Source organism: Petaurus breviceps, unplaced genomic scaffold, assembly GCF_028583685.1.
Source record: "Petaurus breviceps papuanus isolate PSGF00001 unplaced genomic scaffold, PetGlider_PUasm1.0 90845, whole genome shotgun sequence".
Lineage (NCBI taxonomy): Eukaryota > Metazoa > Chordata > Mammalia > Diprotodontia > Petauridae > Petaurus > Petaurus breviceps.
In genome coordinates this window covers 5,339,347-5,361,896 of record NW_027187359.1, presented here as the reverse complement: position 1 = coordinate 5,361,896, position 22,550 = coordinate 5,339,347, and the positions used below count along the sequence as shown (strand labels likewise).

The 22,550-nt window shown below is 42.6% G+C and overlaps 1 protein-coding gene across 3 annotated transcripts in view; it reads left to right on the top strand.

Moving 5' to 3' along the window:
- The window catches only part of DNMT3A (DNA methyltransferase 3 alpha), a 151,103-nt gene that overhangs the window by 37,095 nt on the left and 91,458 nt on the right, over positions 1-22,550 (top strand). For all 3 annotated transcript variants that reach the window (XM_069071992.1, XM_069071991.1, XM_069071993.1), the window contains exon 3: positions 7,752-7,847. In XM_069071992.1, the coding sequence (XP_068928093.1) occupies positions 7,752-7,847 (96 nt within the window). The remainder of the gene's footprint in view (positions 1-7,751; positions 7,848-22,550) is intronic.

Below are 22,550 nucleotides of genomic sequence, written 5' to 3'. Positions count from 1 at the left end.
TAGGCTGTCCCAAAAGTCTTAGTGCAGTTCTAAACTTGCATTAAGACTTTTGAGATGCCCTGTACTATACTTTTATTCAGAAGTGTCCCTCATCACTGCCTTCTGTTGGTTTCACTCTAGTCAGACACCTGGCTTGCCTACCCATGAGCTAGCTGTTCCTGCTTTGTCTAGCAATTTACTTTTTTTCCCCTTCTGAACACTTTCAGTGCTTTTCCAGCTCTGGGAGCTCCCTTTTCCCATCAATCCCCCCAATTCTCTCCCAGCTCTATCCCTTTGGACAGCATGACTATCTTTCTTTTCTGGGTATCTCTTGATTCCTTATTCACAGCTCCTGAAGTTAAGCTCTCCATTTTAAGCTTTTTTTCTGTTGTTTTTCATTTATGTCTGACTCTTCATGACCCCCATACTGGAGAAGTTTTCCATTCTCCACTTCATTTGACAGGTGAAGAAACTGAGGCAAACAAGGTTAAGCCAATTGCCCCAGGGTCATGTAGCTAGTAAGTGTCCAAGGTCAGATGAGGACAAACTTAGGAACATGAGTTTTCCTGACTCTAGACCCAGCACCTTGTCCACTGAACTGCCTAGTTGTCCCCACTTTTATCCTAGCCCTAGGGGCTGACAAAACTGACTAGAATGGAGCTGAAAGGTCACAGCTGGGCAGTGAACAAAACTGACCTCTAGAAACCTGAAGAGACACAAAAAAATGATTTGGGGATATGTGTGTGAAAGATCACTTTATGGCTCCTTTACATTAGGATTCTTTTAAATAGCAATTCCCTTGGTGCATGTAATGTATTTGCAAGAAGATGCACACATCTTCATTTCAGGAACATTTCAGGAACACAGAAACCCCAAGTATATTTGTACTTAGACCCTGAAAATTCCCTCAATTCCCTCAGGTCCCAGGTTCTATAAAAGCAACTATTGATTAATTAATAATCCACTGATTGATTATTCAAGTTTAAAATTTTGTATATCAGGTTTACTTAGAATGAGGCATACCTTATAGCTATAGCCATGTGTAGGCACGTGTGAGTGCATCTATATATGTGTGTGTACTGAGTCAGAAGGGAGAGAGCATGACGGAAAAAGGAAGAGAAGGGATAGAGAGAGGGAGGGAGGTCACTTTCATTTTAGTGTCATCTTCCTTCAGGGTGCTTGTTGGTACAAAAACAAGTGTGAAAAAGACTGATAGAAAGTGTAAGCCCAGCCTAGAGTTCGAAAGACCGGTAAAACAAGGGAGTCAGTCTGTCTGCCACAGTGGGCACTGAATCAGAGTCAGAGGAACTGGATTTAAGTCTCTAATGCTACCACATACTACCTGTGTGACCTTGCACAAGTTAATTCCCCTTTCTGGGACTCGGTTTCTTAATCTGTGAAATGGGAAGGCAGGGGCCAGTATGAAATTAGATAGTCTATGAGGTACTTTCCAGCTCTTAAATGTACAGTCTCAAGGAGGATAAGAAGGAACTTTAATCTCTTCTGAGGCTACTGCCAGACATCTGTCTCATTTGTTTTGTACACACCCCCATCAACAGTCCCCCTTCACTCTCTCAAATGGGGTGGGGGAAGGGGGGAAATGGGCAACTGGGCAGCAAAATCTCTGGTTCGGGGATCATGCATCAAGGCTGTGCCTATGGGCTCCAGTAATCAGTGCTCCCCAGCTTCCATCTGGCTTTAGCAATGGCTCCGTCTATGGGCATTGTTTCTTTGACTAAAGCATCCCCCAGCATGGCCCCATCAGAGAGCTGGAGCTGGGGTGGGGTGGGGTGGGGGGGTCTCTCTGGCTTTAAGTCTTGCTCTCCTGCTTTAAGCTCTCAGCAACGAAGCAGACGCTGGGAGGTAAGAACTGGAGAGGAGAGTGGATTGAGTCATGTTTGAAGGTGTCCAGAAAGGACTGGGGGAGGGAAGCAGCTGGGGTTCCTGCCAAGAAGGTGGAGTCCAGAATTGCCTTGGGCCCTGCTTATATTGAGCTGAGCCCAGAAGAGAGTAAGAGTAGCAGTAGGAGGGACCTGGGAGAGGGGAGAAATGCTGACTGAGCAAGCCCTGGACTACCCTGCCCCCTCCAGCATTCTGGTTGATTTGGGGAAGTGGCTTGCCCTCCCTGGGCCTAGTTTTCTTTGTAAAACAAAGAGTTTGAATGAGATCTCTAAGGTTCATGAATTACTTTGAATCTATTTTGCATTTATTCAGTACATATTTACATACACATACAATTGTATCCTTCGGTAGAATGTAAGCTGCTTGAGGACAGGGATTGCTTCATTTTTTCTATGACTCTCCAGTGTGTACTATACTTCGTGGCACATAGTAGGTGTCTAATAAAAACTTGTTGAGTGATAGACCGATTGATTCTAGTCTACCTCTGCAAAGTCCTCTCAGTGGGGGCCGCACCTCCCAAAAGAATAATAATAGTAATAATGGCTAGCATTTATATGGTTTGCAAAATGTTTTACATGTGTTATCTCCTTTGATCTTCACAATAGCCCTATGAAGTCGATGTTATAATTCTCCCCATTTTACAGTTGAGGAAACTGAGATAGAGTTTCTTGGCCAGGGTCACATACCTAGTGTCTGAGGTAAGATTTAAACTCAGGCCTTCCTGACTCCAAGTCCAACTTTCTATCTGTTTTGTCACTTAGAAGGAAGAGTGATATCTTTAGGTTTCTAGAAAATGATGAAGGACTCTGGGATAAGGTAGAAAAATGACAAGTGATAGAGGTGGAAGTGGGGAAGGATGGCCTTCAGGGCTAAAGCCTCAGGTGTTAGGGAGGTGAGGATCCAGGGAGTGACCTGCTTGGTGAATTCCAGTCCTGAATTAATTGATCTACCCTTCTTGCCACAGGAAGGAAAAGTGTGATGTTTTAGCTAACTGCTAACCCACTCCTCTGCCCTAGTCAGTTCACCATGAGTCAGGCACCTGCATGACTCTGGACTGAGGCTGGTGCCTTTGCACAGCCCTGCCTCACAAATCCGATTGACTTGCAAGTCGCTGGTATCACCTTCCCAGTGTCATTGGTCCTCTTTGAGAACAAAGGACAAATAGCAACAACAGCAGGCAATAAACAAAGATTTTTTTAAGTCTCTCCTACTCGCAAGGGACTTCTAGGCACTGGGGACTTTTTTTTCCTGGTCTTGTAAATTGAAGAGTGCAAGGAGCTCCTTGGTGAGGAAACTCTTCACCAACGTAAACTGGCATCTGTTCTATAACTAATTGTCGGAGAGAAGGGGAAAAAAAGTACTAAGCGCCTACTATGTGCCAGGGATAGGAGGGATTTAAGTAAGGGATTTAAAATGTTATCGCATTTGATCCTCAAAACAACCCTGGTGCTATTGTTATCCCCATTTTACAGTTGAAGAGCCTGAGCTCAGGGTTGCACAGGTAGTCTATGTCTTGGGCTGGATCTGAATTCAGGCCTTCCTGGTTTCAGGACCAGTGCTCTATCCACCTGTGCTACCTGAGACTGAGAGAGGTCATGCCAGTTCTAATATGGCCAAGGCCGTGGGTGCAAGCCTTCTCTGAGCTGGCTCACTTAGCTGTGTTCTGTGACAACAGCCTGGAGTCAGGGTGGGGAACCTGAGGGCCTTTTGACTGAGTCCAAGTTTTACCAGACAAATCCTTTTATTAAGGGGATTTGTTCTGTGAAGGCCACATGTGACCTCGAGGCTGCAGGTTCCCCAGGCCTGCCCTATATCAGTAGTCCCTAACCCACATTTTCAAGTATCTGTTGTTACTCACAAGATGAACAAGGTAAGAGACTGAGGCTGAGTCAGGCCAATTTACTACCACTATGGCAAACCCCTAAAGGCTCAGCTGATGGGGTGTCAGTAACATCATCTTCACCTATGAAGGACTAGATGTGTATATGTCTCTGATTCACTCAGCGCTCACATATCTCTGTGCAAATACATATTTCTTAAGATGTAATATGTCTATCTGTGTGCTTATGGAACTATGGCTCTGTCTGTGGGGGCCCGTATTGAGCTGATATGTATCTAAGCCACTACCAGAGGGAAGAAAGGGACTTGGATTTGGAACTGGAAAACCTGCATTTGAATCCTGGCTCTGCCACTTAGTACTTATGTGACCTTTAGCCTCCTTGGGCCTCAGTTTCCAAATCTGTAAAACTAGAGCCTTAGATAAGGTGATATCTGAAGTCCCTTTCAGCTCTAAACCTGTGGACCTCAGTTATAACCAGGACAATGGAAGTACCTTTTGAAAAGCACTTTGAAAATCTTAAAGCACTATATAAATATCAGTTCTCACCATGACTATCACCAGCATCTGTGTACTGTGTGTGTTTATCTTACCAGCCTGTATTTTCTGTGTGTATTTCTGTGTATGTGTTTGTAATACAACATTATTATAACAGAGCTTATCAGTACATAGATTTGGAGGCAGCTCAGGTCAAATCATGCCTTTGGGAACCTAACAGCTGTATGCGGACACAGTCTGGTGTAACAGGATTAGCTTTAAGACAGGTGTTTGCCCTGTTCCCTGAACACAGTGTGGTAAATGGGTTACTCCCTGGGCTTGTATGCAGGTGTGTTATGTATGGAGTGTGTCATTATTGGTAAGTGTGTATCTCTGTACAGGTACTCCATGTGTCAGTCCACATCTAAAAAAAACCCCCCAAAACAAAATCACCTTGAATTCTTACCTGAATGAATGAATCACTTCAATTGATACTGAGATCACAGATTTAGAGTTGTAAAGGACCTTGGAGGTCATCTGGTACAACCCCCTTATTTGACAAAGGAGGAATCAGAAGTCCAAAGAGATTTAGTCTGAGGCACAAGGTCCCATGGGTAATAAGTGATAAAGGCAGGATTTGAACCCATATTCTCTGATCCCTCTTGTATTTGGCTTCCTGCAGACTCAGCTCCTACACATCATGGGGTGGGGATGAGGGGGTGACTGGAGAGAATTATATCTCACTGGAGAAGAGTGTATCTGTAGGGTATGTATGTGTTTGCACACTCTCCTAGTGGTTTGTTATTAGGATCTGAAGATCCAGGCATGCGTGCTGATACTGCTGGATGCATGTATTTTGACATATATAGGTATATATGTATATATATGTATGTATATGGTATATGTGATCTATGACCCTTCCCCAGGATTTTTTCTTTCTTTCTGTGTCATTTGTTTCCCTAGTAAATCTCATCTTGGTCTCACAGGCCCATTTTCCCAACTGGTCCACATCCCCTGGGCATTTCTTTCCAACTTCCAGAGTATTAAGCACTCAGCGAGGAAACTCTCTCTGCTGACACAGGTGCAGATTGGTGCCTGCTCAGCAATTTAGAGTCTCAGAGTGGGCCACAGAGAAGGAAAGCAAATTATCCAGTGTCTCACACACAATGTTTCAGAACTGAGACTGGAACTCAGACCTTCCTGATTACCTGGCTATGTATCATGCTACAATGCCACATAACCCCATTTTATAGATGAGCAAATTGAGGTCTGGAGAATTAAGTGACTCATCCAGGATCACTCATTTAGCAAGCATGGAAATGGGAGGGCTTTTACCTCAGTGCCTAGCCTCCTCCCACTTCCTTAGAGCTCTGTTTCTCCCTCTCCTACTCCCAGACTATATAACACTTCAACTTCTCTCCATCTTTCAGGACCATCCTGTTCTATTCTGAAAAACAAACAAAACTCATTTGACTCTCCTTCCCTCCTTTCACAGCTTAACTCTTTGAATAAATGTCCTGAACCTACAGCCTCAATTTTCTTATCATCTTTTTCTTTGCCTTTCCCCAACCTCCTCATTTATTTTATTTTGGGGGGAGGCAATCAGGGTGAGGTGACTTGCCCGAGGTCACAGAGCTAGTAAGTGTCTGAGCTCGGATCTGAACTCAGGTCCTCCTGACTCTAAGATCAGTGTTCTATCCATTGTGCCATCATAGCTGTGCCCCCACCTCCTTTTCATGTAGGTGCTGCTCTCATCACTGTCAAGACTGTTCTCTCTAAGATCATCTAGCCAAATCCAGCGGTATCTCACAGGGTTATTGGTTTGGAGAAAATCCAGTTCAGCCTCCTCATCTTTTCTCCTAAGGAAAGTGAGACCTAGAGAATTTAAATGATATGCATGGTTGGTTAAGTGCCAGATCTGGGTTTTGAACCTGGGACCTCTGGCTCCAGATTGAGGTCTTTCAATTCAAATCACTAAGCATTTTTAAAAATAAATGTTATTGATATAGTTTGTTCTAAATTGCCTAACTTTCCCCTGTATCCACCCCCCCCCTTTCCAGAGCCATCTCATATAACAGAATTTTTTTTTTACTAAGCATTTATTAAGCTTCCACTATGTGCTTAGAATGCTTGTAGTCACCATGCTAAATACTAGGAATAAATACAAAACCAAAAAATCCCTGCTTTTCAGAAGCTTAAATTCCTAACTTCCCTCTTACTGTTAACCCCCTAGTCACTCAGGCTGGAAACCTAGGAGTCGTCCTCAGCTCCTCACTATCTCTTACACACATATCCAAGCTGTTACCAAAACCTGTCAATTTTACCTTTAGAACATTTCTTACATATACCCTTCTGCTACAAGTCTCTCCCTAGTCCATCCTCCACTCAGATGTTCAAATGATCTTCCTAAACTACAGGTCTGATGGTGTCAGCACCCCCCCTCCCCCGCCCCAGACACACTCACACACATTCTATAAACTCCAGTGGCTCCCTATCACCTCCAGGATCAAATGATAAAATCCTTACTTTGGTGTTCAAAGCCCTTCATAACCTTCTCTTATGCCCCATATTTCCAGTCTCCTTGCACCCTCCTTGCCCACATACCTAGCATCCAATGACACTGACCCCCTTATCGTTCCACCCACAAAACTCATCTCCCAACTGTCTGTCCCTTGTGCCTGGAATGCTCTCACTCCTCGTCTCTGCCTCCTGGCTTCCTTCAAGTCCCAGCTAACATCCCATTTTCTATAGAAAGCCTTTCCAAATTCCCTTAAATTCTAGTGCCTTGCCCCCTGTGGATTATCAGCACTTTGTCCTGAATATGGTTTGTTTGTACATAGTTGTCTCCTTCTTTAGACTGTGAGCTCCTCAAGGGCAGGGACTGTCTTTTACCTAGTAGGTGCTTAAACGACGTTTGCTGACTGATTGACATTCTAAAGAGAGAAAAAACTTGTACCCATAAAAATGTATACAAAATAAATTCAGAGTAATTGGGGCTGGGAGGAGAGCACTAGCAGCTGGGGACCTTAAGAAAGGAAGTAGGAACTAGTACATGCGCTGAGCTTTGATGGAAACAAGAGATCCTAAGAAGTGGCAATTTGGAGGGAGGGCATTCCAAGCATGGGGGTCAGCCTGCAACGGCAAAGAGATGAGAGATGGAGTGTCGTGGGAGGAACAGCAGGTAAGCCAGCTTTGCTGGAAAGTAGAGTACATGAAGGGGAGTGATGAGTAAGGTGCGTTGGAGCCAGGGTGTGAAAGGCTTTAAAAGTCAGAGGAGTGTATATTTTATTCAGAGGGAATAGGCAACCCCTGGAGCTTTTTGACCCAGAAGGCCTATCTTTGTTTCCATAATCTCCATTGTTATCACCGATGATGAGCCAAGGCTACTGTTTGGTGACTGGATGAGTCAAAAGTGCCTTGTGGGTTGGTTTGTGGCCAGCTGGTGTCTGTTAAGTGAGGCTGGTAGTGAGGAGGAAAAAGGTTTCCCAAGTCATCTTCTCAGTCTTGCTTTGGGCCTCCCACATCTTGGCTGAGTAGTTTTCATCTGTGCCCACAGGAGGAAGAAGAGCTGGAGGAGCAGAGGGGCAAGGAAGAGCCCAGCACTCCCATGAGGAAGGTGGGAAGGCCTGGCCGGAAGCGGAAACATCCACCGGTGAGTGTCCTTGGACTCTGCCCAGCCCCTGAGCCAGGGGAAGCCCTAAGGTGAAAACGGGTGCCCTGGGAACTGGGGGGGAGGGTGAGTTAAAACAGAACTCAGGGGCTCCCTGCCCCAGATTACCCTGACATTTGTGTTCTGGGGGGAAACTGCGAAAAAGAGGTCCAAGAAGAGAGGGCTAGTACAGCACAGTGAGGTAGAAAAGGTTGGAGATATACAGTGAAAAAGCCTAGGACCAAATAGGGGAGGTCATGTTCTTCTGTATTTTGCACAGCTCATCACCCCACCCCCACCCCTACTCTGCCATGCCTTGAATGTTCTCTTTCTTACCTCTGGTACGTTATGAAATCCCCTCAGGTACCACATTATCCAGGAGGCCTTTTCAGCTGCTCCCCTTCCATTCATCCAAGTCTTTCATGCTCTCTTTCTCTTCAAATTACCTACTATAGAAGCCTTTTCCTAAAATCCCCAGCTGCTGGTACCCTCCCTCCTGAACCACCAAATATAATGACTTTGTATTTATTCTTTCTATTTATTCTATGCATACATCTATGTTTTGTTGTCTCCATTAGAATGTATGCTCCCTTAGAGTAGAAATTGTTTTACTCACACATTTGTGTCCACAGCCTAGCACATAGTATGGGCTTAAATAAATGCTTGGGAATTGATTGATTGATAGTACTTAGAAATTAACCAAGTACTTTTACCTGTATTATCTTTGAGCTTCACAAGGACTCTTTAAGAAAGTCATGGTAGGTTATTAGCCCAGTTTTATAGATGAGGAAAGCAAAGTTCTTGAAAGCTAAATAAAGTCATTTAGCTCATGATAATCTGGCTAGTAAATGGTGGTGCCAAAATTTGAACCCAGGACTTCTGATTGCTACCCTCCTGGCCTTTCTACCTCATCAACCATTCAATCAACAAGCATTTTCAAGGGCCTACAATGTGCCAGGCACTAGGGATAAAAATACAAAGAATGAAACAATTCTTACATTGTATTACAGTTCACAAATCACTGTCCTTTCTAAATCACTGTTTACTCAATTTTCAAATGAGTGGGTTGATTCTTGACTTCATCTTTTTAAAAGCCATTTTTATTTTCTCCTTTTGGTTGCTGAGGTGTAGTCTAAATGTGGTTGGTTCTCATCAATGATGAGACTAGATCACTGAAAACATGTTGGGAAATCTATACATTTTGCATTTGTTTATTTTCCTTTCAGTTGAATTTATATTTTATCTTAGATGATCTGGGGGAAAATTAAAAAGAAAGTGAACTGGATGGACTAGGTGATATTAAAGGGTTCCTTCCAGCTCTGAGTATAGAATCCTATGATCCCACAGGAAGAGAGTATTCCAACCTTTGGAAGGTATCAGTCATCCTTTGAGTGGGAATCGTGTTCATCTCCTTGTTTTTAACAGTAGTAGAACATGAGGTACCTGCCACCTTAGGGTTTCTGAATTGTCCAGGTAGAGTTCCAGGGATGTACCTATCAGTAAAACTAAAACAGGACAAATATCAACTTCTCCCAGGGTCAGATGAGGCATCAACATGGCCATTGTCTTGAAGTCAGACTGACCTTGGAGTCAAAAAACCTGGATCCAGATCCTGGCTCTCCCATTGTCCAGATCTTGGACAAATGACTTCCCTTTTCTGGGCCTCAGTTTCTATAAACTTTTTCTTGGAGGGGGGAAGGCAGGGCAATTGGGGTTAAATGACTTGCCCAAGATCACACAGCTACTAAGTGTGTCAAGTGTCTGAGGTCAGATATGAACTCAGGTCCTCCTGACTCCAGGGCCGGTGATCAATTCACTGGGCCACCTAGCCATCCCTCTGGGTTTCTTTAAAATGTAAATTTGTAAAATGAGGGAAATCTCCCTTAGAGTAAAATGTCCTTGAAGACAGGTATCATTTTTTGCCTTTTTAAAAAAATAAATGCTTCTTGACTGACTGCCTAAAGGGATTGAGCCAGATTAAATTTGAAGGCTTTTTTGTATCTCTGACATTCTATGAAATAAAGAAGAGTCTGACCAGCTGCTTTGTTGTCTGGGTCATGGACCATCGATCTTAGAGATGGAAAATACTTTTCTTCTAGATAGATCAGCTATCTGGTCCAATACTCTCATTTTACAAAAACTGAGACTCAGAGAGAAGTGACTTGGCCAGGACCACTCAGGTAGTCCATGGCAAAGCCAGGATACTAGCCCAAGCCTTTTGACTCCAAATCCAACACTCTACTGTATCTTGCCTTAGTTTCAGGACAGAGGCTGTTTGGAAAGTCCCAGCAATGGTGGCAATTTTCCATGAGCATAGTCAGGAGTCGTCCCAATTTGCAGAGGATAACTTGTCTGGATCACAGTCCCAAGTGTTTGCCTTTCCCATGCTGTGTGACTCCTGTCCATACCCCTTCTATAAGGGGTCCATCCATTATGCTAGAAGCCTCCCGTGCTTTCTTTTGGTTAGCTTGTGATTTGCCTCATTGGAGGGAACATCCAAATGGATGAGATCACAGATGCATTTTAGATTTTTTTTAATCTTCCTAAGGTTGCATATAAAGACAGAAGGCCAGGTTTCCAAGCCATTATAAATAATGTGTGAGTGTGCATGTGTGCGCATATGTGTGTAGACAGATATATCCACAGGGTGGAAAGCTGGAGAATTATCCAGTGACCTCAAACTAGGAGAGAGGAGACATGAGTGACTTCTGGTATCTAGGCCAAAATGCATAAGGGGAAGGCAAAAGGAGCTTTGGGTTACCCTTAAGAGAGGCTGGGATCCAGAGGAAGCTGAGGGCTGTGTTCTGGTGTGATGACATTCCCATAGATTAAAATAGGAAGGGAAAGGGAAAGTGACTTCCTTAAATGTCTAGTGCCAGCCTAGCCTGGCACACTTGGGGATAATGCTAATGGGCTTTTATTATGTAAAAAATTATAATAATAAAGTAGAAGCCATCAGAAAGAGCACTATAAATTACCTGCTGGGGCTAAGATGCCTGCAGGGTTCTGGCCTCAGAAGCCCTAGCAGCCTTTGTTAATTCTTCCCTCTTGCCCTGACTATCCCTGCCTGTGTCAGCAGCAGTGACGCTATAGCATCTGACTTTGCTGGAGGGATCTAGGGAGGGGAGGGCGGGCATCAGAGGGGGAGAGAGGATTTCTCAGCTGAGACTTGAGCAGAGAAGCCATTATTTGGCTATGAAGCTGATAGAATGCATGGCCAGGGCTTAATGAAATGAAGTTTTTTGGTTTTTTAAAGTTTTATGGATACCTTTTGCTTTTCTATCATAGTAATTTCTGGGAATGCACTCCCCTATCCTCCCTCCCCCCCCCCCAACAAAGAAAAACAATTAAGCAAAAACACCTGACCTTCTGACAATGTAGACCACACCCTGACCTGGTAGTTCCCTGTCTCTGTGCTGTGGGAAGGAAGGTATGGTATATATCATTTACCTTTTCTAATGGACCTTGACTGGTTTTTTAGCTACTCCAAATTCAGCTACCTTTTGCTGATCTTTTTATTTACATTTATGTAATCATTGTGTATCTGGTTCTCTTGATTCTCCTCTTCTTCATCAGTTCACATCTTCCCACATTTCTTTGAATTCTTCATACTTGTTATTTCTTACTGCACAATTATATTCCATAACATTCAGGTATTAAATAAGAATGTTTTGTTCCTTTGCCCAATGAATAGGCCTGTATCCAGGGCAACACTATTTATTGTGAAGTCAAATCCTGAGGTACTAAGAACACTACCAATCCCTGCAATCAAGTAGAACCACGATGATTTCACATTTATTAGAATTATTTAGCATTTTAAGATTGACAAAGCACTCTTTCCCCATAGCAGCCTAGGGAAGAAGTAATGTCAATATTGTCACACACACACACATACCCCTTTTGCACATGTAGACAGGGACTCAGAGAGTGAAGTGACTTGCCCAGTTCACACTGCTAGAAAGCCGAGATTCAAAGGCTAGTCTAATGGGATCGTAGACTTAGAACTGGGAGACATCCTTGAGGTTATCTAGATCAGTATAATTTTATAGATGAGGAAACTGAGGCCCAAGTGGTTAAAGGGATTTGCCCAGGGCTACATAGTAAGAAAGTGGCAGAGTTAAGATTTGAGCTCAGATGATGCTCTTTCCATTGGACCACATTCCTTGATTCCAGGTCTAGTGTTCTATTGTTACTGCTACAACTACTGTTACAACTGCTGCTGCTGCTGCTACTACTACCTAACATTTATATAGCACACTATGTGCCACTGTACATACTGCCCATCTTTGGGTGTAGCAGAGAGGCTCACAAAATGCAGATGAAATCTCAGGAGAGGAATTATATCAGAACTAATAGTTCTAACTCTGGGTGAAAAGAAAGAATTTCTCATGTGGCTTGGGAGTGTCTCTTGTCTAGTATGTTTATCCCTAATAGGCAGGAGTTTACCACCTTTGAGCCACACAAAGGACCTGGGATCTTGGATTTGAAGGATTTAGAGACTCTTTAAAGAGAGATTGGCAGCATATATCCTCAAGACATTGATCCTCTTGAGGAGCCCTTCCCCCATCAATTACCAATGGGTTGGCCATCTTCAGTGGTTATAGAGAACTGCAGTTAAGGCTGGATCCATCTGCTGGAGGGAGCTAAGCCTCATCCTTCTTAAGACTTTACCCTGATCGAACTGCTGACTGTGTATATCAAGGAGGTTTAAAAAAGAAAAAAAAAGAGCCACCCAAATATGTCACTATATGCATAGTATCTTTTTTCTGTGATAACAGAGAACTGATAACAAAGCAGATATTCATTGATTGGGCAAAGGCTAAACAAGATGTGTTATATGAATGAGATGGAATATTAACTGAACCATAAAAAAACAATGAATAGAAAGACATTAACAAAGCGTGGGAAAACTTATTTGAACTGTGATCCAATATAAGGCTAGCAGAACCAGGAAAATATAATTATTACAACCATGTATATGGAAAGATTTTAAAAGCCATCCTGAAAATAGACAATCTGAAACTAAAATGACCAAGCTTGACTCCAGAGAAGAGATAGAAAAATATACGTCCTTCTCTTCTTTAGAAAGGTGGGGCTCATGGGATTGGAGCATTGAATAGAATGAATGTTAAGAGTCAGTTGATGTTTTGGTTAGGTTTTTTTTACTTTTTCTCAAGGCAGTTGGGCTTAAGTGACTTGCCCAAGGTCACACAGCTAGTTAAGTGTTAAATGTCTGAGGTCAAATTTGAACTCTGGTTCTCCTGACTTCAGGGCCAGTGCTCTATATTCACCCAACTGCCCCTTGGTTAGTTTTTGCTGAGCCTTTCTTCCTCTTTATTTTTTATTCTTTATCACTGGGATGGCAGGATAAGGTGATGGAAGAGGAAGGAATATATTTGGAAATGGAGGCAATGTTTGAGACAGAGAAACAGAGACAGAGAGAGATTAAACTAATGTTTTTAAAAGGTTCTTCAGCCTAATTCTTATAAGACTATCTGCATATTTTGCTTGCTTAGTAAATGCATTTCAGTGGTGCTGCTGTATCTTCTCTAATAACCACAAGGAATTGAGTGGCACCTCCCACACACCCTTGCTGTTCCCCAGTGTACAACTTGCTTGGAATCAGAGGGAAGCTTCCTCCCAATATAAGGACCAGAAACTAAAAAGATTGTTCACTCTAGTATTCCAGTTTTTCTCTCTAGCTGTTTCTTTTGAATTAAACTCACCCACTAATAGTAAAGCAAGAGGGGTGGGGGGGTTACAGAGCAATTTCAAGATTTGGGGAGGGCTAAAGTGGACCCTTGTCAGAGCCTGGGAAAGAATGGGGTTAGTATTATAGAGATGGAAGAAAAAAGTATATGGAGAATAGAGTGTGGATTTGGGTTATCAAATTAATTCAACTCTGCAGACTTCAATTAAGTTCCTACTCTGTGCTAGACACTATATTAGGGACTAGGGAGGCCAAGAAAGAACAAAGAGAGATAGTATTCCATAGTGGTTAGGGCACTGGACTTGGATTCAAATTCCTCCACTGTGTGATTCTGGGAAATCACCTCATATCTTTGGGTATTAGTTCTTGGTGTCAATTCTAATGATGGTGTAGGATTGCATCAGGGGTTCTTAACCTAAGGTGTAGGAACTTTAAAAAAAATGTTGATAACTGTATTTCAATATAATTGGTTTCCTTCATAATCCTATGCATTTTATGCACTTAAAAACATTCCTGTGAAAAGGAGCACATGGGCTTTACCAGCCTGCCAAACGTTCATTTTTGATGTCTCTTCCAGCTTGTAAACATTCTGTGATCTTATACTATAAATGTTGAGTGTGTAAATGTATTTTAGGAATAAATGGGGCCAGAATGGTGTGGCATTATCTAGCAGGGGCCAGGAGAAATGGAAAATAAATTAACGTCAGGTTACCAGTGTCTTGGAGAAGTGTCTATGCAAGTTAGGAGAAGGAGGGGGCATTCCTAGAAACTGAACCCCAAAGTGCAGGGCAGGTCAGCAGGCAAGACACAAATCCTTCAGGCATCTTTGGCCACCTCACCCTAAATTTGACCTATTAGGGCACAAAGCATCTTAGGGAAGCATAGTTGATAGGAGGCAGTATGGTACAATGGCAAGAACACTGGTTCAGTTGTCACAGGACCTGGGTTCAGATCCCATCTCTGGATCTGTGTGACCTTGGGCAAACCACAGACTCTCTGGGCTTCAATTTCCTCGTCTGTAAAATGAAGGGGTTAGACTAAATGTCTTCTAAGGCTCCTTTAGACCCTAAATCTATGACTCTAAGATAGGTATGAATACTGTCCCACCCCCAACCCAGACACATAGAGGCCTTCTGCTCTTCCCAATTGCAGTCAGGGCCATGGGAATTAATTTATCTGGAAGAATTAGAGCATCAGAATGTGTATCATCTGGTGGCTAATTCTGGGAGTGGGGGAGAGAGGGAGGAGTGAGAACCTGTCATAAATATCTGACTGATGTAAACAAGAAAGGAGATGCTCAGGATCTATAGGAAATGAGGAGAAAAAGGATATTGGTTGTTTGATTGGTCAATCAATAAGCATTTATTATGTGCCTATGTGTGCCAGGCACTGTGCAATGTACTCAGAATATGAAGGCTGAAATGAAATGATTCCTGCCCTCAAGGACCTTCCCTTTTGTAGAGGAGACAACAAGGGCTTATATAAGTAATATAATGGATATTCTAAAATAAATGCGAGGTGCTAATTGGGGAGAGGCGCTAGTAGCAGGAAGGAGTGGGGATCCAGAAAGGTCTAACATAGAAGACATCTCTTGAGCTGAGCTTTAAAGGAAATTAGAGATTCTAAGTGGCAGAGGTAAGGAGGGACTGGATTTCAGGTTTGAGCAACAGCCTGACTGTGCAAAAACTCAAAGAATGTCATCTACGGCAATCATTAAAAACACGTTTGTCTAGATCCTAGAGTACAGAAAGGGAAATTATGACTAATTAGTCTGGAAAGGTTTCTTGGGGCCAAACTGTGAAGGGCTTTAAATGCCAAACAGAAGAGTTAGAATTTGATCCTAGAGGTAATAGGGAGGCACTAGAGGTTATTGAGCAGGGTGGTGAAGAGGTCAGATCTGTGCCTTAGAAGGGTAACTAACTTTACTTGAGACCATGATGTGTGCAGAACAGTATAAGAGACAATTTCTGTTCTTCCTGCTCAATCATGCCAGCATCATTCTCTAATCACTTACATTAAAGACTCTTCTCTCTCCGTTAGTCCCTATATTCATTTAGTCAGGTCTCATGATCTGTTGATTTTTTCTTCATACTGTCCTCCTGTGAGAGGCATTGTGGTATAATGAATAGATGGAAAGTTGACCTTGAAGCCAGGGAGGCCTGAGCACAAGTGCTGTCTCAGACACATACCATATGACCCTAGACAAGTCACTAAAATCCTCTGTTTTGTAACTATAAAGGATAGCTAAGGTACTAAAGTACAGTCTTTACTGGAAGAGGGACTTCTTTTCCATTCTCACATATCACTACCTTGGTCCAGATCCTTGATGTGGGTCACTGCAACAGCATCCCTAATGCTAGTTTCTCCCCAATCTAGCCTGTCCTGCATACACCACCAGAACAATTTGAAAACACCACTTTGATCCCATTACTGCTCTGCTCAACAAATTTCAGTGACTCCCTATGTCTTTAAGGTAGAGTGTGATCAATCAATCAGCAAGCATTTCTTAAGCTAAACCACTGTGCTAGGCACTGGAGACACAAACACAAAAGTGAGATAGTTCCTGCCCTGAAGAAACTTATTTTCCCTTGATTCCAAACCTCTCAACCTAGAATTCAAAGACCTCCATGGTCCCCACTCACTCTGCCTCTCAACTTTAGCTCTTATTATTCCCCAGTACAAAACCCCTCTATCCTAGCCAGACTAGCTTACTCCTCCCTCCCCTGTGTCTGTGATCATGCTGTGTCCCCCACCCAGAATGCCTTTCTTCTTGCTCTTCCCCAAGCCAGATCTGCCCATTCTCAAAAGTCAACTCAAAATCCACCTCTTTCATGAAGCCTATGCCTGTCACCTTAGCCCACCCAGATCCTTCCCTTTTCAGAATTCCTTGAGCACTCATTACCTATGGCAGTAATATTGGCATGAAACCTTATATTGTCTGGCATGGATCCTTAGCTGTTTCATGTATGCATTTTTCATTTCTCCAATTAGATTTTAAATGTGTGTAGAGACTGCAACATATTTCCTTTAGCTCTTCCTGGGCTGCCCAGGTGACTGTTAAGCAGGCTTAACTTTTTTTCTTACTGAATGCATGCATGCAGAAATGAATCATTGTGGGGATATTCAAATGAAAATCGAAAAGAAGACTGGACTAGGATACTCAGTACTTTTGTTCTAGCCTCAGCTTTCTAAGCTATAAGCTGAAGATATTGGCTAAATGACCTTCAAAGTCCTTTCCAGTTCTCTGAATGTATTATCAGTAAGACTTGATCTCATGTTGAGGGTCCCATTGTTATAATTGTATGAAAATGTAGGTTTAGGCCTTGGGAAATTTAGAGGAGTAACAATGCAAAGAAAGCAATTCAAACTAATGGAAATGGAGATGCTAGCATTACATTTTAGTAGAACTTTAAGTGCATTTGGGATGGACTGATGGAATCTGGGTCAGGAGTCAGGGAAGCTCTTCCCTCTACTTAGAACCCCAACTGCAGAATCTTTTATCTCAGTAGAATGGGATAGAATCGTCTGAAACTGGGATGGAAGGACCTGGTAGTTTTAACCTTGCTCTGAAGGTTCAGATACAGTCGTGGATGTGTGTCCTGGGGGAGAGATGTTCTGGATGGAGTGGGAGAGACCTGCTCTTCTACAGGGCTGGCATTTAAACCATTGCAACAGGAAGTGAGGCTGGATGGATCTCAGAGGGCTCTTCCAGCTCTAATAGTCTCTGATTTTAGGATTATGTCAGAGTGCCATTGGAGAACTGAGTTATAATGGGAAGTGAAAAGATGCTGGGCTGAATGACCCTCCTGGGACCAGTATTTTATTGATATTGTCCAGTAGATAAAAAGTAAAGAAGAAGGGAAACTGGGTAGTATCTGAGAGCTGCTTTTGCTGTATGAGGACCATCACCTTCATATTCTCCTGGTTTCAAGGTGAGGAAGGTTTCAGATAGTAGGTAAGAGGGAGCCTCTCCTTCTCAAGACTGAGGGCATCTTCAAAAGTGAGATATTACTGGTGACATAACCAGAAGATGCTGAGTCCCCAGGACAAATAAATACATAGTTCTTGTTTTCATCCTCCAAACCCTAGGCAATTCTTCCCTATTCTCCATGTTTCATTTCTTCGTTGGGGCTAAGACCCATGGGTTGGTTCCAGGCCCTTGGGAACTGATGGTTTAAGTTTGTTGGGTGGGAGTGGTAACTAAGAATTAGTAGGTTCCATGTCCATCTTTCCCCTCTCCTTTATTTCTTCCCTTTCTTCCTTCTTCTCTCCTTCCTTTCTCCTTTCCTTCCTTTCTCATTCATTCTCTCACTTTCTCTGTCTCCCTCTCTCTTTTTCTTTATTCCTTCCTATATATCTCCTCAAAGAGTTTCTATCTATCTCATCATCATCATCATTATCAAATAAGTTTGATTAAATTCAGTAAAGTTTTATTATGTGCCAGCCATTGTGGCACACATTAGGAATATGAAAAACAGTCTCTATCTAGCTATTCATCAATTATTCAACAAATATGTATTAAAGTGTCTATCATGGGTCAGACACAGTACTAGACACTAAAGAAACAATGACCCAAATCCCAAACAGTCCCTGTTCTTGAGGAGCTTACATTCTATCTGTCTGTGTCTGTCTTTCCATCTGTCTGTCTCAGATTTATACCCTGCTTATTTACAAGAGGTTTATTTTTGCCTGGAGGGAGCATACTGAAGTCACCAATTGCTAAAAATAACTCAAAGGAGGAAGAAATATGGAACTCTGGAACTTGGGTTGAGCTGACCTGAAGCCAAAAGTTGATTAGTTCATGTAGGAGACAATGAACCCAAGGAGCTTTGCTCATTCCAGGATCTCCACTCCCAGGCAGATGCCAGGGACGCCATCCATCCATAGCAATGTCTTTCACTAGCCCTAACCACATCCTATCATAGCTGCTCCTTCTTCCCCTTGGTCTTTTAGTAGCTTCATCTCTCATAATCATAGCATTCACTTAGAATTTCCTGCCCTGCAGGGCCTTGTCATAACCACATACCCCAGTTGGCCCTCACCCTACTACCAAAACAGAAAGTTAGCTATCACTGAGCCTGGAGCAAATTCTGGGGATTTGGCTGGAGAGGATTGGGCATACAGAAAACAGCTGGGCTATAGCTGAAGTCAAAACCAGAGAAGGGGCAGTCTATCTTCCCAAAAGTGTAGCCCTTATTCAGTTGGAAATCTTGGACAAGACAGGTGTGGGAGAAGGGTACCTCTGCAATGGGACCTTGGAAGTAATGGCATCCCAAGGATAGTTCCCTGGAGGAAGGCACTGGGGAGTTAATTATCATAAGGAAAGTGTACCTTCCTGGAGAGGAAGAACCTTGCTCCCCACTTCTCTATGTAAGCACCCTCGTACAAAGCCCATTGGTGTTGTATTGGTTACTGCTACATAGTGACAGCCAGGTGGTATGATGGATAGAAGTAGACCTGGAGTCAAGAAGGCCTGTGTTCAAATCCAGTCTTAGGCACTTAGTAGCCATTTGACCCTAAGTCAACTGTTTGCCTCAGTTTCCTTATCTGTAAAATAGGGATAATAATATTAATATCACGTACCTCCCAAAGTTGTGGGAATCAAGTGAGATAATATTTGTAACACAGTACCTGGCACATAGCACTATATAAATTTATAACTACTGACCCATTCTCTTCCTCATCTTTAGATATATACATCCCTGCTTGGTATCTCTCAGTAGTCATACATGAAACTGGCACAGATTTCTGCAGTAACACATTCATATCTCCACCAATACCTAATATAAGTATACAGGCTACCCAACTTTAAATGTATTGTGTTCTTGAAGATGATTTTTTTAGATTACTGTAAGGAAAATTTCTTTTTGTGGATACTTTGTATTCTGATGGTGAGAGAGAATGAATTAAACGAATTATCCATTGAATGAATGAATGCAAATTGATTTATTAATCTTTGATACAGAAATAAAAAAGGGACAGTCCTTGCGCTCAAGGAGCTTATATTCTAACTGGGAGAGATAATACATATAGGCGAGTGGTGGCCAGGGAAGAATATTTTGGTCAAGAAAATCACAGGGATGATAAGAAGCATGGAGCAATTTATTTATTTATTTTTGCATTTTGGAGGGGGAAGGCAGGGCAGTTGGGGTTTAGTGTCTTGCCCAAGGTCACACGGCTAGTTTTTTGTGTGTTAAATGTCTGAGGACTCAGGTCCTCCTGACTCCAGGGCCAGTGCTCCATTCACTGCACCACCTATCCACCCCAATGGGGCAATTTATTGACAAACTCTTTCCGTAAGCAATGATCATTTTGATTACTGTTCTTAGAGCAAGAGGGGGAAGGGGTGGATATGTACTTGTGCCAAGGCATTCCAGGAAGAAATTGTCAAGTGGTTGGGGTTAGCTAGAAATAAATGAAAACACCCATCAGAGCAGCCCAGCCCTAGGGTTCAGCTGGAGGTTCAGTTTTGGGGTTACATGGCAAGAAGGTGGTGATGAAGGGGAGTGATTTGTTCTGGGTGGCATTGTGGAGACTGGGACACATGTTCTCTTACCTGCCTTGGAAATTATCTCACCTTATTGGATATCAACAGAAATCATTGCAAAGAGTAGATAAAGGCAATGGAGATCTAAGTATGGGCCATAAGGGCACAGGATCATAAAAACCATCCAAGGCCATCTTATCCAACCACATCATTTTTGGGATGGAAGGACTGAAGCTAAGAGAGAGGAAGTGATACACAAAGTCATATAGAGAGTGAGTGACAGAATAAAGATTGATACCTAGGATCTCTGATCTTTATGAGGGGACTGGAAAAAATACAAAGCAGCAAAACCCATGGAGCAAATGACTGCCTTATGTGGTAACAGATGCTTCTAGCTTCGCACAACTGAACAAGAAGGGATATAAACATGTCCACATATTCCTCAGTACTGTACATCCATCCAAAGATACCTCCAGCCTATCCAACCTACCCAAGATCTATGATTTCATCAATGGAAGACCTCCTTTCAAAGAATCAAATTGTAACGAATATATAACTTAGTAGATAAGTCTTAGAGAATTGCCTAAGATTCAGTTATGTGATTTTATTGAACTGTAAGTGTCCAAGGGAGGATTTGAACCCAGATCTTTCTGTCTCCAAATCCAGCATTCTCTCTGCTATCCCACACTCACATACTGAAACTTGGTTATACAAACACAGAGACAACTATTTCTCATCCTAAATTGACTGTGAAAATTGAATAAATTAAATTTTTAAAAAGAAAATTGAATAAATTTCATAAGGAAATCTATTGTTTTAGCTGCCCTCCCCTACAATGTTATAATCTTAAAACTCATAAGCTTAAAAATAGACTCCTTGTTCTCTTCCTTCTCCCTGCATCCTGTTTCTCTCACCCCTGGCTAGTCCAGCTTCTCCCTTGCTCCCTATCTTTGTTGTTAGTGCTTTCAAGAGCTTGGGTCCAAAGACCATTCAGGCTGTTATTTCTTTCTCTTCTCTCTCACATCATTCTTTGGGATTGATTACCGCATGGTGTATGTTCACACAGCTAGTTCAGTGTAGAACTCATCCACTTCAGTGTATGTGATGGACCTTAGGGCACAAATTAGATTCAGGCAGACAATTTATGATCTCCTGACTTACACTTGCTAGAGGCAGATCAATTCTTGAGTCCAACTTCCTCTCCAGATTTACTTCCCAATTTCACTTTTACTGAGTGTGGTCTGATGAATGGAACACTTTACTTTGGATCAAGAAGAGCTGAGTTCAAATACCACCTCTGAGACTCACTGGTTGGGTGTCATAGAGCAAATCACCTAGATTCTGTAAGCCTCAGTTTCTCCATATATAAAATGGGGATGGGGCAGCTAGGTGGCACAGTGAATAGAGCAAAGGCCCTGGAGTCAGGAGGGCCTGAGTTCAAATCTGGACTCAGACACTTAACACACAAAAAAAACTAGCCGTGTGACCTTGAGCAAGTCACTTAACCCCAATTGCCCTACCTTCCCCCCTCCAAAAATTTACATAAACAAACAAACAAATAAATAAATAAATAAAATGGGATAATGATCCCTGTATCACCTGCTTCAGGGAGTTGTGAGATTCAAATAATGTCGTGTATATGAAGTGCCTTACAAACCTTAAAACCCTATGAAAGGCCAGGTATGTTGTTATCATTGTTCTTATTTTTCTTGCTATTGTTATTGCTATCTTCTCCTCTGTTCCTTCTCTCTTTACTCCCTTGATTCATGATGACACAAAGTCCTTCTTGTTTTTCAGATCCTGCGTGACCACTTATTTGCAGGTCAAAACTGTTCTCATGACATTGGCCTGAACTTAGTGGCCAAATCCTCTATGGATTTCCTCTTGTCCTTAGCTATTCTTTCCCTTTCCTGGTCCCACATAACCTGGTCAGCAGCCCTAAATTATTCAGTGTTCTCAGACCAGATTCCTGTTGATCCCCCAGCATCAAATCACAACAAAGTTATTCCCACTCCAACCTTCTCTGGCTTTCAAAGGTGTGAGGATAGGGGTTAGAACTATTTAAAACTTTTTCATAGGACCCGTCTAGATTAGATCCTTCTATAAGGGGAATGCAAAGGAACAGGAGACACAGCTCCTCCCCTCAAGAGTTTGTTATCTATCTAAGGCAACAGAACATAAATACATTAAAAGATAACTTGCTTTGCTATACAAAGAGCTATGTGTGTGGTACAGGGGGCCATAAGCCTTCTAGGAGCTAAGTGGAGGTGGGATCACTCTGGGTTGGGCTCCTGACTGAGGCTGTGGAACTTTGCCCCAGAAGGATGGGTGGGATTCAGAGAAGCTGAGAGGGGGTGGGACAGCTTTCCAACAAAAGCAAAATACAGGATGTGTTTGGGGAACCATGAATGAGTTGAATGATCTGGCAGCATGAAGGTTACACATGGGAGAAATAAGTGATCAGGTGGGGACAGTAGGTTAAGGCCCCATCCTGGAGAGCCTTGAATGA